Source organism: Girardinichthys multiradiatus, chromosome 22 (assembly GCF_021462225.1).
Source record: "Girardinichthys multiradiatus isolate DD_20200921_A chromosome 22, DD_fGirMul_XY1, whole genome shotgun sequence".
Lineage (NCBI taxonomy): Eukaryota > Metazoa > Chordata > Actinopteri > Cyprinodontiformes > Goodeidae > Girardinichthys > Girardinichthys multiradiatus.
Genome location: NC_061814.1, coordinates 5,608,420 through 5,625,387, shown reverse-complemented (window position 1 = coordinate 5,625,387; position 16,968 = coordinate 5,608,420). Strand labels below are relative to the sequence as shown.

Here is a 16,968-nt window from a genome sequence, read left to right as displayed (position 1 = left end):
ATTGAATTGACTTTGTAAATGCCTTCAGACGTGTTGTGAACTGACGCTACAAAATAATTTAACTGAACGACCAGCCAGTCTGACTATATATCCGGAACAATCTGGATATATTGGAACTGAATCTGGAGTGGATTGTATTTATTAATAGTTAAGCTGATTTTTAGCCTGTTTGCTTTGCAAAGGACCTTCCAATAAAACTAATTATTTGTATCCCCCACCTCTCAAAACAGACAGACACACAATAACTCGTAAGAATAGTACCAAAAACGTTTGATAAAAACTTTGGTTCAACTTTTCAAGCAAATTGATATTTTGGTTGAGATTAGACACTTTACACTGACAACTTTGAAAATTAGACCACCACTATCAGAAAACTAAAGACAGCTTGACAAAAGCAGAAAGTAAAAACTTGTAGGGAAGTGCACAGTCTGATGATTTTATTGTCTCAGTCTAAAACATACATGATGTTAAATCTCTAAAACAGCTGGAAAGAGCAAGTACACTTTGTTTTTGTGGATTGGGTGGACAAAACAAGACAACCAAAATCCTTTTAACAAAAGAGCAATATGTTTGTCTTTTGAATGCCACAATCCTGCATCAGAGTCACTTTACTTCATGTCTTTTTAGTCTCTCATACAATAGGATTAGAAAATAAACACAGAAAGAGCACAAAGAAAACAACTTGCACATTTGAAAAGTGTCCCAATATGTACACCTAAACAAGCTGCAATCTTCTAACATGTAAGGTAGGTGGCTCTGTTGCCATGGAAGTAGTGAGCCTCAAGTAGGGTGAAGTTCTCTTACTGGAACTCCTCAGTTGGACTGGCAGGTTTGGGCCCAGGAAGCAGTGGCACAGGGGATGTGGCCTCGATCAAAGCGGGGTTTAAGATGATTGGGAGAGGCATGGGCGGGACGCCCACCTGCAGTGGAGAAGCTAATGGCTGCAGGATAAGGGGGGGCTGACTTGGAGGTGATGGAGAGTGAGCGGGAGACATGCTTGTTGATGCAGATGTTGGAGATTTTGAGGCAGGAGCTGTAGATGAGCGATCTGGTCCTACAAGACAAAACAGATAGTTTGGAGTCTAAATGCTTTTGTTTTTTGACAGTAGTTGTCTTAAAGCTTTTGTACACTAGGGACCCTTTGTAAAGGAATGTGTTTACCATTGGCACTAGCTGCCTGAGGCTCTTGAGTTGATTCCTGACTGCTGGACGATGGAGTCTCTGTTGGGGTTACAGGCATCAGGACCGAGGATGGGGGCTGGACAAGGGTTGGGGACACCTTAGGGGATGAAGGTCGTTCAGCTGTGGATATTGACTGCACTGGCTCACCTTGAGGACTGGGAGCTTGATCTAAAACAACATAAGTGATAAACAGCTCATCCCAGCATGATATCATTTATTTAACCAGGAATGTCCTGATAATGATAAAGTTCCTAGAACTAAGTACCTGGTATGACTGTCTGTTTGAAGAGTTCTTCCCTCAGGTTGGGAAGAAAGCACACAATACGTTCCCATGTTATTTCCCACAGGTCCGAGTATCCAGTCCTAGAGTCAGAGCTGCGGAAAATCCCCGCAGTGTCCATCACCAGCAACATGTTCTTTAGAGACTCTGGAATTGCCTCCAGCTACACAAATACAAAAACAGTGCAAAAAAGTAATGGTACTGTTGTACTTTACTATTTAGTACTAGATCATCAGAAATATAGTTCTTTTCAGGTGAGACTAAATGGTAAATGGCCTTCACTTGTAAAGCACTTTATCAAGTTCCCAGAGACCCCAAAGCACTTTACACTACAAATACTCTTTCACCCATTCATACACACATTCACACACTGACAGTGGACATTGTAGCCACAGCTGCCTTGGGGCAGACTGACAGAGGTGAGGCTGCCAAACACAGGCACCACCCAGCCCGCTGACCACCATCAGCAGGCAAGGAGAGTGAAGTGTCTTGCCCAAGGACAGAACTACTGAGAGAGACAGAGCAATGGTTCAATCCGGCACCCACCGGTTACAGGACGAACCTCTGTCTAATTGACTTAAAATTGAATTAAATGTAAAAAAGGAAAACTGTGTTTTTGTGTTGTTACTATCCTCACCAGTAAGTCACTGGATCCTGCATGCATATACTTGTCCATGAAATCCAGAATTGTAAGCCAGAGGGCAGCAAAGGTGGGCAGGGAGAGTAGAGGAGAGAGGTGCTGCAGGAACACCTTAAAAAACACAAACACAATGGAACTTAAAATACATAGGAAACAGGATCTCAAATCTTACATCACGTTGATATCTTACATCATTCCTGTATTTAAAGGTATGATGTTCCTTTAAATACAGAAAACTTCTATGGTCTTCTATTTTTGTCTTAGATTTTTTGTCATCACATTAGAAAACAGTGCTAACCCGCTAAAATCTGTCAAGTGTCCTTTGTAAAATATAGAACCAAGCCATAATGTCACACGAGATTAAACTCAGAAGTATGTCAAGGGCTTAAGAAAATAATCACTGTAGCATTAAATGTACAAAAATTATAAAAAAGAGCCATTTAATTTTAGATCTATAAAATGTGGTATAAATTTTAATATTTATTTTAACTCCTAACTTGCAGCTGATCTTAATGTTAACATGTGTAAATAGTTAACCTTTGATTGTCAGTGATGTTTTTTTTAACTTATTTCTTCTTTTTTTCCTTTTACTCATGTAGTTTTTCTATATTATTTCCTTTCTCCTTTCCACATTATTTTTACTACAATTAAGCTTTTACCTGACAGTCACTCTACAACAACCATCAGAATTGATTTACTGTACTTTTATTATTTAAATGTTAATGTTTTTAACACTGGTAGTAATAACACCCTGTTATGGCAATTAGAGCTCATTAAATTAACATTGCTTTGGTTTGTAAGTTTGCCAAAACAATGTTAGATCCCAAAAAAATCTCTGCTCCCCATCCTGATTTCACCAGTGAAGACATGTTTATCCACAGGTTTTTTGTTTTTTTTTGGGACACCCTAGTCTGGGACGGCATCCATCCCTCGCTTTGGAGAGAAAACCTCTTCCTTTTAGTAATCTGACTAAATGTATTAGTCCTCCAAAACAGTGACAACCCATAGTCCAGACTAGAAAGCAGTGTTATAGTTTAACATACTTCTCTGCAGCTTCTGTACTGTACTGGACTGAAACAAATAATCGGATTAATCGATTATTGAAATAATCTACCAACTAGTTTAGTAATCGAATTGTCATTAACGGGAGTATACAGACTCTAAAGCATGCTATTTGCTGAAAGAACAATCCACTCACAGCAGTAATTAGGCAAAAACTGTATAAAAAATGTATATACATTTTGCATTTAAAATAAATAACCGTCTGTATGCTCTATCCAGAACTCCACAAGTGGCATAGCTTTAGCTTCTCCTGATTCATATTCTGTAAAATAGTCTCCTATTAAGCACCATCTGCTATCTGATTATTAATCGGAAAAATAGTTGACAGATTAATTGATTAGCAAAATAATCGTTGGTTGCCGTCCTAACTGCGACCCAACCATTACCCCATTAAGACACGGTTTTGCTCATGGCTCAAATTAATTGATTAAAAACCAACCTAAAAAAAGACGGCAATCAAAAAAATAAATACAATTTTTTTTAACACAAAAAATAAAAAAATATATAAATATGTTTTTTGTGATAATCATATTGATTTATTTTGTGCAACAGAAAACTGGCTACAAGAGTACAAGGAGCTGCTGCTGGAAGCTTTAAACTGTTCTACCATGGTGAATACATCTAGAAAAACAAACTAACAAAAACAACAACATATGCGCCTTTCTTTAGTCAACAAGGCAAACACAAAATCCTTGTTCGGAGATACTTAACCTATTAGGCTATCGGACAGGAAAAAACGAAATGCCTAAGGATGCCACCTGCTAGGCACGCTAATGCTACAAGCTAACAACATGACACAGATGTTTCAGAGAAACTTAAAAGGTTAGTAAAGCTCCTGTATCTACAACAGTGAAGTAGAAAACCTCCCGGACAGAAAAAGCTAAGGCTATCTCTTTAAATATTAGCTTCACGGACACAGTTGATGGTGTTCTGTTAGTCTGAGCTCCTGCATTGCAGTTCAGCACTACGCAATGCTCCGTTCTACTGTAGTACGAATTTACAAATGAAAATGTTAATAAACTGATGGCTCAGTCTGCTACAAAATAGCAAAGCAACAAAACAAACCAGTGCACCCCACTCCATTACTCTGTTTAGTTGTAAAGACATTGGAGGCTAATGTGGCAAAAAGTAACAGGCCAGGGTGGACCCAGACTGAAGCTGGGCCAGATTCTGGATTAAACTGTGAAAAATCTGTTTTATAAGCACCAGATCTGTTTGTTTTGAAACACAATTTTTTTTAGTATAGAATGATCCTTTATTTCTCCATTAGGAAAATGTATTTGTATCAACATCAAATTGACAGGCAAATGGAAGCACACAGTGGCAGACTGTAGAAAAGCAATTATAATAAAATAAAATAATTGTAAAACTGGATCAAAAGGTACATCCTTCCATAAATATTTATACTGTTGTCTAGTCTGTTGTTTTGCAAAACAGATAACAGTTTTACATTATATATTTTTCATAATTAGGGCTGAATTTTCATCTACTTGGTTTTGCCCTAATTTCTACACACATTTGCAAAACAATGGGTCGCTCCTAGGAGCTCAGTGAATTCCAGTGTGGAACTGTGATAGGATGCCACCAATGCAACAAGTCCAGTCGTGAAATTTCCTCACTACTAAATATTCCACAGTCAACTGTCAGTGGGATTATAACAAAGTGGAAGTAATTGGGAACGACAGCAACTCAGCCACGAAGTGGTAGGCTACAGAAAACTGATTGACCGGGGGCAGTGGATGCTGACGTACACAATGCCTAGAGGTTGCCAACTTCCTGCATAGTCAGTTGCTACAGTCCTCTAATTTTAAGGTGGTCTTCAGGTCAGCTCAAGGACAGTGTGTAGAAAGTTTGATGGAATGGGTTTCCATAGCTGAGCAGCTGCATCCAAGCTATACATCACCAGGTGCAATGCAAAGTGTTGGATGCAGCGGTGTAAAGAATGCAGACACTGGACTCTTGAGCAGCGGAAGTGCCTTCTCTGAAGTGACGAATCGTGCTTCACCACTTGGCTATCTGATAAACGAGTCTGGGTTTCTGACCTCAACCCAATATAACACCTTCGGAATGAAGTAGAGTGGAGACTAAGAGCTATGCCTTCTCGTCCAACATCAATGTATAAATGTGCTTCTGGAGGAATGGTCAAAAAGTTCCGTGAACACACTCCTAAACCTTGTGGACAGCATTCGCAAGAGAGTTGTTATAGTTGCCAAAGGTGGACCAATATCATATTAAAGCCTATGGATTTAGAATGGGATGTTACTTAAGTTTATATGTGAGCTGAGACGGGTGAGTAAATACTTCTGACAATATAGTGCAAGTTAAACACTGCTGATTTTTTCCTAATGACTAATGGCTTATAACGAATCCACCAACATAATACACTAAGTTTGGACTTAGTGTATTGGACTTAGAATTGAGGCACTGGGGTAGGACTTAATAAATGTATATTTCTTCCTACTCCATTTCAAGCAAACATGAAAATACGGTACTGCAAATAGTATGAAATCTCTCTTTTTTTATATTTAATTTTAATTTTCACTTCTTTCATTTTCCAGTCAGGCTGGAATTAAAGTAATAAAGAATCACATACACCATCCACGATATAGGCAAACTTGATGGTTAAAACATGGTGGTTGCTAAAAATCTCACTTTTTACTTTTGTTCAGTCCATTCAGTAATGGTGCAAGAATAACAGTGATCAAAGTGAGAAAATGTTATTCATACATTATTTATAATCTTTGACATTTAGCAGAAATGCATTGGTTTTGTTTTCTCAAGCTTCTGGTATTTTCTTATTAAATTTGGCAAACAAAAATCTATAAACCATGTTACAACTTTGTTTATGCTGCACAGGCAGCATAAATATCCCAATTAAACAATTCAGAAAATGGAGAACCAAAGCAGAGTCGGGTCTAGAAATGGGGGGAAATAATCCAACAGCATTCTTGAGTCTTTTGATTAGGATGTGTTTCTCTAGAATACTCTTTTAATTCCCAATGTAGCTGAGACTGCAGACTTGTTGCAGAAAGTGCAACAACTTTCTGTCTTTTTTAGCACTACTTGCATGCCTCATTATATTCCATGAAAGACTGACAAATGTGTTAAACAAAGACAGAAAGTCAGGTGAAGCAGACCAGACAAGTTCCCTGGATTCAATTCAATTCAATTCAAAAATACTTTATTAATCCCAAAGGGAAATTAAATGTTGTTGTAACTCATATTATGAAGGTTTCCTCAAAGAGTCGTTGTAGATGCTGATGGCTGTGGGCAGGAAGGATCTCCTGTAGCGCTCCGTCTTACAGCAGATCTGAAGAAGCCTCTGACTGAAGACACTGTTGTTGTAGGACAGTCTCATGAAGAGGATGCTCAGGGTTCTCCATAATGTTCTTCATTTTATGAAGAATCCTTCTTTGCACAATGATCTCAAGATGTTCCAGAGGAGTCCCCAGAACAGAACCAGCCTTTTTTATCAGCTTGTTGAGCTTTTTTAACTCTGATGTTGCTTCCCCAGCAGATGACGGTAGAAAAGATCACACTCTCCACAATAGACTTATAGAAGATATGCAGCATCTTGCTGCAAACACCAAAGGACCTAAGCTTCCTCAAGAAGTACAATCTGCTCTGTTCCTTCTTGTAGATGGCTTCACAGTTGCATCTCCACTCTAGTCTGTTGTCCAGGTGAACACCGAGGTATTTATACTCCTCCACCACCTCCACTTCTTCTCCCATGATATAAATAGTTTTTGACTTATTCCTGTTTCTCTTAAAATCTACAATCATCTCCTTTGTTTTAGTCACGTTCAAAATGAGATGATTGTTTCCACACCATGAGATGATTGTTTCCACACCATGCCACAACAACATTTAATTTCCCTTTGGGATTAATAAAGTATTAATGCCACCACCTTCCTGTACTCAGCTTCTTCTCTGATCCACCCCAAGACTGCAGAATCATCCGAGTATTTCTGCAGATGACAGGAGTCTGTCTTGTACTGGAAGTCTGAAGTGTACAGAGTGAAAAGGAATGGTGAGAGTACAGTCCCCTGTGGTGCTCCTGTGCTGCTGACTACCTGGTTAGACTCACAACCCTTCAGTCTCACAAACTGTGGTCTGTTTGTCAGGTAGTCTTTGATCCAGGAGATTATTGAGGCCTCCACCTGAGTCTTCTGGAGTTTCTGACAAAGCAAATCAGGTTGGATTGTATTAAATGCACTGGAGAAATCAAAGAACATGATCCTCACAGTGCTGCTGGCTTTGTCCAGATGACAGTGGGTTTGTTGAAGCAGGTGTATGATGGCATCTTCAACTCCAACTCCACAGCGATAAGCAAACTGAAGGGGCTCCTGATGGTTTACTGTTTGCTTACTCAGGTGGGCCAACAGGAGTCTCTCTAGGACCTTCATGATGTGAGATGTCAGGGCAACAGGTCTATAGTCATTGAGGACTGATGGGTGAGTTTTCTTTGGTACTGGAACAAGACAGGAGGTCTTCCACAACACCGGAACCTTCTTCTGGGCCAGGCTAAGGTTGAAGAGTAATGAAGAATCCCACAGAGCTGCTCTGCACAGGCCTTCAGGACTCTAGGGCTGACATGATCTGGACCTGCAGCCTTATTCCTATTCAGTCTCTCCAGTTGTCTCTTCACCTGACTTCTTGAGACACACAGGTGGAAGGGGGAAGCAAAGGAAGTATCAGCATCTTCTGATATGGTTGAAGGAAAACATGTAGAAGCAGAAGGGTCTAGGGCTGAGGTGGAAGATAAAAAATGTGAGGTGTTACTGGACAGCTGTGGGTCCTGTGGGTCAAAGGAAGGTGGAATGTCTGTTTGGATGTGAGCAGGAGAGGAGGATGCGAAGCTTGTTTCTGAACTGAACCTATTGAAGAATGTGTTCAGTTCATTGGCTCTGTCCAGACCTCCATCGGTCTGATCATCCTTCTGCTTGAAGCCTGTGATCTTCATCCCTGTCCACACATCTCTGATATTGTTTTGCTGGAGCTTGCTCTCCAGCTTCTTCTTGTACACCTCCTTGCTGTCTCTTATTTTGACTTTAAGTTGCTTCTGTATACTCCTCAATAATTCTCCGTCTCCCTCTCTGAGAGGTTCTTTTTTTCTTGTTAAGCAGGTCCTTCAGGTCACTGGTGATCCAAGGTTTGTTATTGGGGAAGCATCTCACGGTTCTGGTGGGGATGATGTTATCCACACAGAAGTTTATATAGTCGGTTACACACTCAGTCATGGCATTGATGTCCTCTGTCCAGACCTCCATCGGTCTGATCATCCTTCTGCTTGAAGCCTGTGATCTTCATCCCTGTCCACACATCTCTGATATTGTTTTGCTGGAGCTTGCTCTCCAGCTTCTTCTTGTACACCTCCTTGCTGTCTCTTATTTTGACTTTAAGTTGCTTCTGTATACTCCTCAATAATTCTCCGTCTCCCTCTCTGAGAGGTTCTTTTTTTCTTGTTAAGCAGGTCCTTCAGGTCACTGGTGATCCAAGGTTTGTTATTGGGGAAGCATCTCACGGTTCTGGTGGGGATGATGTTATCCACACAGAAGTTTATATAGTCGGTTACACACTCAGTCATGGCATTGATGTCCTCTCCATGTGGCTGGCACAGTGCGTCCCAGTCTGTAGCCTCAAAGCAACCTTGCAGAGCTTCTTCAGCTTCCTGTGACCATTTTCTCACAGTCCTCTTTATTACAGGTTGCCTCTGAACAAGGGGCTTATATTTCGAGCAGAGAAAAACAAGATTGTGATCTGATTTGCCTAGAGGAGGTCTTGCTGTAGAGATGTATGAGTCCTTGACATTTGCATAAAACAAATCCAATGTTTTGTTTTCTCTGGTAGAGCAGCTGACAAACTGTTGAAACGTTGGAAGTGTAGCAGAGAGTGAAGCATGGTTAAAATCACCAGAAATTGCCACAAAAGCATTGGGGTTTTGTGTCTGTAGCTTAGCAACAACTGAGCTGATGGCATCACATGCAGTGTCGGCAACAGCGGAAGGTGGAACGTAAACTGTTGCCAAAATAACACTGGTGAACTCTCTGGGTAAATAATATGGACGAAAACTTACTGCCAACAGTTCAATATCTGGACTGCAGAGATGACACTTCACAGTAACATGTCCTGGATTACACCATCTGTTGTTCACAAGTACTGCCAGTCCACCTCCTTTACATTTGCCGCTCCTCCTTAAATCTCTGTCTGCTCGTATGGTTAAAAAGCCCGGCAGAGAAACACTGGAGTCAGGGATATGATCCTGCAGCCATGTCTCAGTAAAACACATGATACTGCATGCCCGGTACTCTGGCTGGGTCCTTTGTAGGGCTTGGAGTTCATCCAACTTGTTTCCCAACGATCTCACATTGCCCATCAAAATCGACGGAAGAGATGGTTTGAACTTCCTCCTTCTCTCTCTTCTCTTAGCTCCTGCTCTGCATCCACGGCGTCTCCTTTTCAACTCATCAGGGATTTGGGGTTGTAGCTGAGGTATTATTTGAGCTTTTGAGATATTAATCAGCTGCTCCCGGTTGTAAGAAACAACCCCGTTGCCATGGCAATGCATCATAACAAATGTCCAAAAATAGAAAGTATTAAGAAAAATCCTCCAAGCTGCACAGCATCCGACACTGGAGTGGACAGTCATCCAAAAAAAATCAACTGTATCCACCACAAGAGGAATAGTTCCCAAAAAAGAATAAATCAGAATCAAAAGTAACAGAGCTACTCCAACCTGCTGCCACCTTGAGCGGTGCAATTCTAGAAAAATTCAAGTAAAATTATTAAATAAGTATTTTCATGATGATGATTTTTTTAAGACTGACTTCAAATTTGAAATGAACTCATGACCTGTCATTAACCGGTAAGATGTGTTGTGAAGGCTGGTAATAGAGAGTGCTGCAGGATGTGTGGCTTCAAACCTTTGACAGAAGTGTGCAGGCTCTCATTCTGGTCTCCTCCATACCACCCACATCTGCTGGACTAATGTTGTCCAGTAGTTTAGTTAGCAGTGGAAAAAGCACCTGCAAACACACATCGATTCAGCTCTTAAACATTAGTCTCAACTGTGTAAGAAAAGGTTGCATGGTTTATACCATCTCACCCTATGATGCAACATTGCTGCCTGTTATGAGAAATTCTTGATTTTCACCTTGTTGAAGCAGGACTCCCACTCAGCTGCATCAAGTGTCTGCAGATCATGGACAAGCAGTGCTCTTTGGAGATAAGTGAGGGCCTGCATGCGGACCTGACGCCTGGCATCGCAGCATAGCCAAGCAATGCCTGGAGAGCGCAACCAATGATAGATATAAGGGTTGTCTGTTATCATCCAAAAAAGGTCAAAATATATAATTAAGATTCCCTTTCCTTTCTTAAATCACAAGGAGCCATTTGTAATGCTGGTTACAATAAGCTGTTCAATGAATTTCTTTGACATTGTTATACACCAAAGTTTCATCTCTGAAATTAAAGAAAACCAACATATTTTGGTCTTGTTAGTTTGAACAGAGTCAAATATTGGGAGTGACCCTAAATCTGGAGACACTCTTCACAATTTCTGTTACCCAATTTTACCCCGATTTTTCAGTCGGGAAAAGTCGGCATTTGTGTGCAGTAGTTGGGGACGGTCAGCAGGGCATGTCGGCCCAAAAATCTGTAAGTTTAAGAGAGGGTGAAGACAGAGTCTGCAAGTGCGTGAAGGGAACCGAGATGACCAAAGTCCAGTCAAACAATGTTCAAATTATTTGAATTCGTCTGCCAGACGTTTGCTTTAAACTGTATTTGGAACTATACATTACTACAGTTGTACATATAAAAAATAATCTAAAGATGAGCATTTCTGATTAAAATATTTTACAATTCCATAGTTTTGTCATTGTTATTAATTGTTGTTTGTTAGCATATGTAGAGAAGCTTTTCAACTACCTTGAGTCTAGAACTTTCTAATAAACAACTCTATTGCAGGGTTTTTAAACCGCTCCTGTGAATCAATATCATTATCATTGATGTCTGTTTAAAAAATAGCAAAATTAAATAAAACTTATTTTTGTCCAACATAGGATAATGTAATGGTGGCCCACCCTGCAGCAGGGGGCACCAGCAGCTGGTCCACAGAGTCTGGGAATCTGCTTCAATCTTCTTGCCAGACGCCTCTAGATGGCGCTGCTCCTCTGCCCAGGAGCTGTAGATGCTTGCTGCCCTGGTGTGTAGGGTGTGCATCAGGTCCAAAAGCTGCTTGGACACAGACAGTAGAATTACCAATACATCACAAATGCTTCCAGGCATCATGAACTTTATGTATATGCAAATCTGTCTAAATCTGTGATAGTGAGCACTTCTTTGCATCGATAATCCAGGTTTGGCATATAAAGATGCTGAATAGACAACATATTCAGCCACTGATTTAAACCAACTTAATGAAGTGATGGCATCATACATCATTTTCTTTGAGGACATGTGTGTGCAGACTAAGACCTTCTGCACATACAATAACAACAAACCTTGGTTCACTTCTCATCTGAGGCAGCTGCACAGAAATAAGGAAGAGGCCTACAGCAGTGGGGACCAGGCCCTGTATAAGCAGGCCAGGAACAAACTGACCGAGGAGATCAAAGCTGCGAAGAGAAGCTACAGTGAGAGACTAAAGAAAAGCTTCTCACATGGAGATTCTGCTGTTTTGAACGGTTTGAAAAACCTGACTGCCTACAGGAGACCTTCCCCCAACCCTGAGCAGAATCCTCGCCTGGCAAATCAGTTGAATGGCTTCTACTGCAGGTATGAAAAGCAGCAGTTCACACCTCAACCCAACTACTCCACATCCCATTCAGACACAAATTTGTGCCATACACTAACCGCCCCCCTACCTTCAGACCCCCAGCCTACACTAAGGATCTCAGAGGAAGATGTAAATTGGATCTTTCAGTGCCTGAAAACAAAGAAGGCCTCAGGACCTGATAATGTCGCAGCATCATGCCTGAGAGCTTGCGCCGACCAACTGGCTCCCATCTTCACTGAGATTCAAATGCTCCACCATCATCCCAGTACCCAAGACACCCACCATCACAGGATTAAATGACATCAGGCCTGTCGCCCTGACATCTGTGGTCATGGAATCCTTTGAGCGACTGATGTTGAAGTACCTGAAGGACAACACAGGCCCCCTGCTGAACCCCCCACAGTTTGTCTACCAGGCAAACAGGTCAGCAGATGATGCTGTCAACTTGGGACTACACTTCATTCTGCAACACCTCGACCACCCAGGGATGTACGCCAGGATCCTGTTATGGGTGTATGATTCTGTGGCCTTTTCTAATCATCTCTTTGTTGCCTTAATTAAATATGTCTGCCCTTGTTGCTTAGTGCCGCACCGCTCACTGCTACAGCTTACAAAACAGGAGAGACAGCTGAAGGCTGTGTAAACAGGATGTTGAAATAATTTCTTGTCAAAATAGAATAGCTTTGGATATGATCCTAGCAAAAGAGGAAGGTTGTGTGGTGTTTTTGGAGAGGCTTGTTGTTCTTTTATTGCCAACGATTACAGCACCTGATGGAACTTTAACGAAGGCCTTAAAAGGATTGCAATCATTGTCCATCGAATTAAAATCACACTCAGGAATCAATGAACAATTCACAAAAAATTTTTGAGATGTGGTTTAGAGAATGGAGAAACCTACTGGTGAGTATATTCATGTCATTGACTGTTGTGGTGATCGCAGGTTGTGTTTGCTGTTGTGCAACGTGTATTCCAGCTCTCATCCTCAGGTGTATTGATCGTGCGATTGGTTCTAGTGATACCGGAGGTTTGAGATTACCAGAATATCAAATGGATGTGGTGCCACAGCACACACTGATGTTGTCCACTTAATAATTGAGCACAAGTGATGATGTGGATCCCATGGAACCAAACCAAAGTGTTGGAGAAATTATGATACTGTGCTATGAGGAGGAGGTCAAAACCCATTGTTCAGAGCCAGCCTGAAAATGGGAGCAAAATCAAATCACAGCCATAAACCGAGGATGCAACACCAGGCCTTGCCCAAGGCCAACCAGGAATGGGGAGACAAGGATGCCACACCAGGAGGATGACCAACCCTTTCCTGCAGCCTGGAGGGGGACCGGACCAGACGACTGCAATAGATAATTGAACAGGGTCTATGATTCAGGGTCTACAATATACTGACACACATTGTGCTGCTCATTTTCACTGTGTTTCTAGGTTTTTATCATTTTTGTTGTTTTTAATTTTTCAACAGGGCATTATTATCTATTTGCGATGTTTTAATCATTTAAATTTCAGACACACATCAGCACAGGTCTGTTCTATGGGAAACAGAGGGGTGCAGACACTGAGGGCTGCAGGCAGTTACCAGAGAGATGGTACTCCGTTTGGGGGGGCGGAGTTACACGACAGCCAGAAGGAACTGCCTCCCATATTCTAGCTTAGGTCCATATGCACTAGACACATTGATTGATGTGAGGTGGGTTCTTCCCACCTCAACAGGGGGATTGTTATGGATGTATGATTCTGTGGCCTTTTCTAATTATCTCTTTGTTGCCTTAATTAAATATATCTGCCCTTGTTGCTTATCTTCTGCACCGCTCACTGCTACAGCTTACACAACATAACTGTTGATATCACATAAGATGCAACACATAGTCAAGGATAAACTGATACAAGAGGATGACCTTTAGGAGGGTTATGAACCGGCAAAGATAAAGCAGGACTCGCGTTCCATTCTTTGCTCCTCTTGGTTCATCCCTAAGATGGGCTCGGGGGGGGCCCGGTACCGAAGGTGAATGTCACTCTGTATCTGTTCAACTGTATACTCTGTTCACTGATCATTTTGGCATTAAATCTTGATTTTATATTTAACCATTTCTCATTATTTCACAAGGTAAATACTTTGCTGGTTTTACTGGTTGGGTCTTGGAACTGGAGAGAAACGGACCCGGTGGTGCACAGGGAGGAGAGAGAGTAAAAACTCCCATTTTACAACAATCCTGTTTGTGGACTTCAGCTTGGCCTGCAACACACCAGAAGCTCATCCAGCTCCAAGTCCCGGCTTATACATGCACCAATAACATGTTTCACGGGGGATGCCTTTCTTTGCTACACCGTGATGGAGAAAGAAAATACAGCAAAATAAGTTTTTGCAGATGTATCAGTTAAAGGTGATAGCGAAAAAGAACTTGTGCCATGAAGAGGGGCGGTTTCATTTGTGTTGAAGTATTTTGGCTATAAAAGCTCAGTCAAACAAGAGGCATATGCAAGCTCTGTCGAAGTAAAGCTGTCGCCCCTGGAGGTAACACCAGCAATTGAAACACTAGCTCAGCTGCAAACACATCTTAGAATACGAAGACATTATACAATTAAAAGCAGGATCCTCTACATCCTATCCAGGAAGAACCTCAGGAGAACACTCAAGTCAAACATCCCTTGCAGACGCTTCTGGCCAACGTACTCCCTGCAGCAAAGCAAGCAAGCGGTGGGTGAAAATAAACGCCATCACTTTTTACGTGGTTAAAGACTTGGTTCCTTTAAGCACTGTGGAAAAAGAAGGCTTTAGAGCTATGTATCTAGCTAAATAGTGCAGAGGAAAGCTACAATCTAATTCTAATTTGACTAAGGTATAATGTATGTTCTGTCTAAGACGTATTCAGTACACTAGAAAAAGCACCTCAGAAAACTTTTGGCTTACATATTTTATGCATTCTCATTCTCTTTGTTTTTAAGATACGTTTCAAATATCACTGCAATAAAAGTTTTTGAAAAACAAGATCAATAAAAGGTTCGATATTTACAATACAACAGTCATGCCATGTGATTTCTTAATTAGCGACAATGCCCTTAAAACTGCATTACTTCTAGAAACCCTGTAATAACTTTATTATGTACGTGACAGTGTACTAGCCACTTTACTGCCATTAGGCCTTTAAGTACATGCACACATCATTTAATGCTAATTTTCCTCTCAGTCTGTATAAAATGTGATTAACACACACGGGTATCCATGAAAAAAAAAAAAATATCGTTAAATACCATGATAATTGTTGAAAATAAACATCATATAAAATTTTGGTCATACGGTCCAGCTCTAACATTCACTGCCTGGCCAAAAAAACAAGTTGCCAGCTGGATTTAACTAAGCAAACAGGTACAAGCCTCCCATTGGGTAATTACTGCTTGGGCAAATATGTTTCAGCTGGCAACAAGTTATTTAGCCCCAACTGGTGCAATGAGTTGCTCATTTTAAACAACCGTGTCGAAAGACACATCCCGTGGTTGTGGAAAAGCAGAGAAAACATCTAAGCAGATTGCAGAAACTACCAACAGTGGGTTAAGAACTGTCCAAAGCATTATTCAAAATTGTAAGGATAGTGGGGACCCATCATCTTCAAGGAAGAACTGTGGCCTGAATAAAATCCTGAAGGATCACGATCGGAGATCACTTAAACGTTTGGTGAAATCAAATCGAAGAAAAACCACAGTAGAACTCTGGGCTATGTTTGATAGTGAAAGTAAGAGCAATTCAACACGCACAATGCAAAGGGAACTCAAGGGACTGGGACTGAAAGCTGTGTAGCCTTAAGGAAACCACTAATCAGTGAGGCTAACTGGAAAAAAAAAGTTTCAGTTTGCTAGGGAGCATAAAGATTGGATTCTGGAGCAATGGAAGAAGGTCATATGGTCTGATGAGTCCAGATTCACCCTGTTCCAGAGTGATCAGGGTAAGAGAGCCAGGTGAAGTGATGCACCCATCATGCCTAGTGCCTACTGTACAAGCCTGTGGGGGCAGTGCTATGATCTGGGGTTGCTGCAGGTGGACAGGTCTGGGTTCAGCAACAGTATGTGTTCAAAGAACGAGGTCAGCTGACTATCTGAATATACTGAATGACCAGGTTTATCCATCAATGGATTTTTTCTTCTCTGATGGCACGGCATATTCCAAGATGACAATGCCAGGATTCATCAGGCTCGAATTGTGAAAGAGTGGTTCAGGGAGCATGAGACATCATTCTCACACATGGATTGGCCACCAGAGTCCAGACATTAACCCCATTTAAAATCTTTGGGATATGCAGGAGAAGGCTTTGCGCACACATATACAGGGGTTGGACAATGAAACTGAAACACCTGTCATTTTAGTGTGGGAGGTTTCATGGCTAAATTGGACCAGCCTGGTAGCCAGTCTTCATTGATTGCACATTGCACCAGTAAGAGCAGAGTGGGAAGGTTCAATTAGCAGGGTAAGAGCACAGTTTTGCTCAAAATATTGAAATGCACACAACATTATGGGTGACATACCAGAGTTCAAAAGAGGACAAATTGTTGGTGCACGTCTTGCTGGCGCATCTGTGACCAAGACAGCAAGTCTTTGTGATGTATCAAGAGCCACGGTATCCAGGGTAATGTCAGTATACCACCAAGAAGGACGAACCACATCCAACAGGATTAACAGTGGACGCAAGAGGAAGCTCTCTGAAAGGGATGTTCGGGTGCTAACCCGGATTGTATCCAAAAAACAAAACCACGGCTGACCAAATCACGGCAGAATTAAATGTGCATCTCAACTCTCCTGTTTCCACCAAAACTGTCCATCAGGAGCTCCACAGGGTCAATATACACGGCCGGGCTGCTATAGCCAAACCTTTGGTCACTCATGCCAATGCCAAACGTCGGTTTCAATGGTGCAAGGAGTGCAAATCTTGGGCTGTGGACAATATGAAACATGTATTGTTCTCTGATGAGTCCACCTTTACTGTTTTCCCCACATCCGGGAGAGTTACGGTGTGGAGAAGCCCC

At 41.5% G+C, this 16,968-nt stretch overlaps 1 protein-coding gene across 1 annotated transcript in view; it reads right to left on the bottom strand.

The window, feature by feature from the left end:
• Positions 1-422: 422 nt before the first annotated feature.
• The window catches only part of gbf1 (golgi brefeldin A resistant guanine nucleotide exchange factor 1), a 118,542-nt gene continuing 101,996 nt past the window's right edge, over positions 423-16,968 (bottom strand). The window contains exons 34-40 of the mRNA XM_047351973.1: positions 11,246-11,396; positions 10,318-10,448; positions 10,088-10,189; positions 2,100-2,213; positions 1,448-1,625; positions 1,162-1,350; positions 423-1,054 (exon numbers count right to left, since the gene is read on the bottom strand). Of these exons, the coding sequence (XP_047207929.1) occupies positions 801-1,054; positions 1,162-1,350; positions 1,448-1,625; positions 2,100-2,213; positions 10,088-10,189; positions 10,318-10,448; positions 11,246-11,396 (1,119 nt within the window). The 3' untranslated portion in view covers positions 423-800. The remainder of the gene's footprint in view (positions 1,055-1,161; positions 1,351-1,447; positions 1,626-2,099; positions 2,214-10,087; positions 10,190-10,317; positions 10,449-11,245; positions 11,397-16,968) is intronic.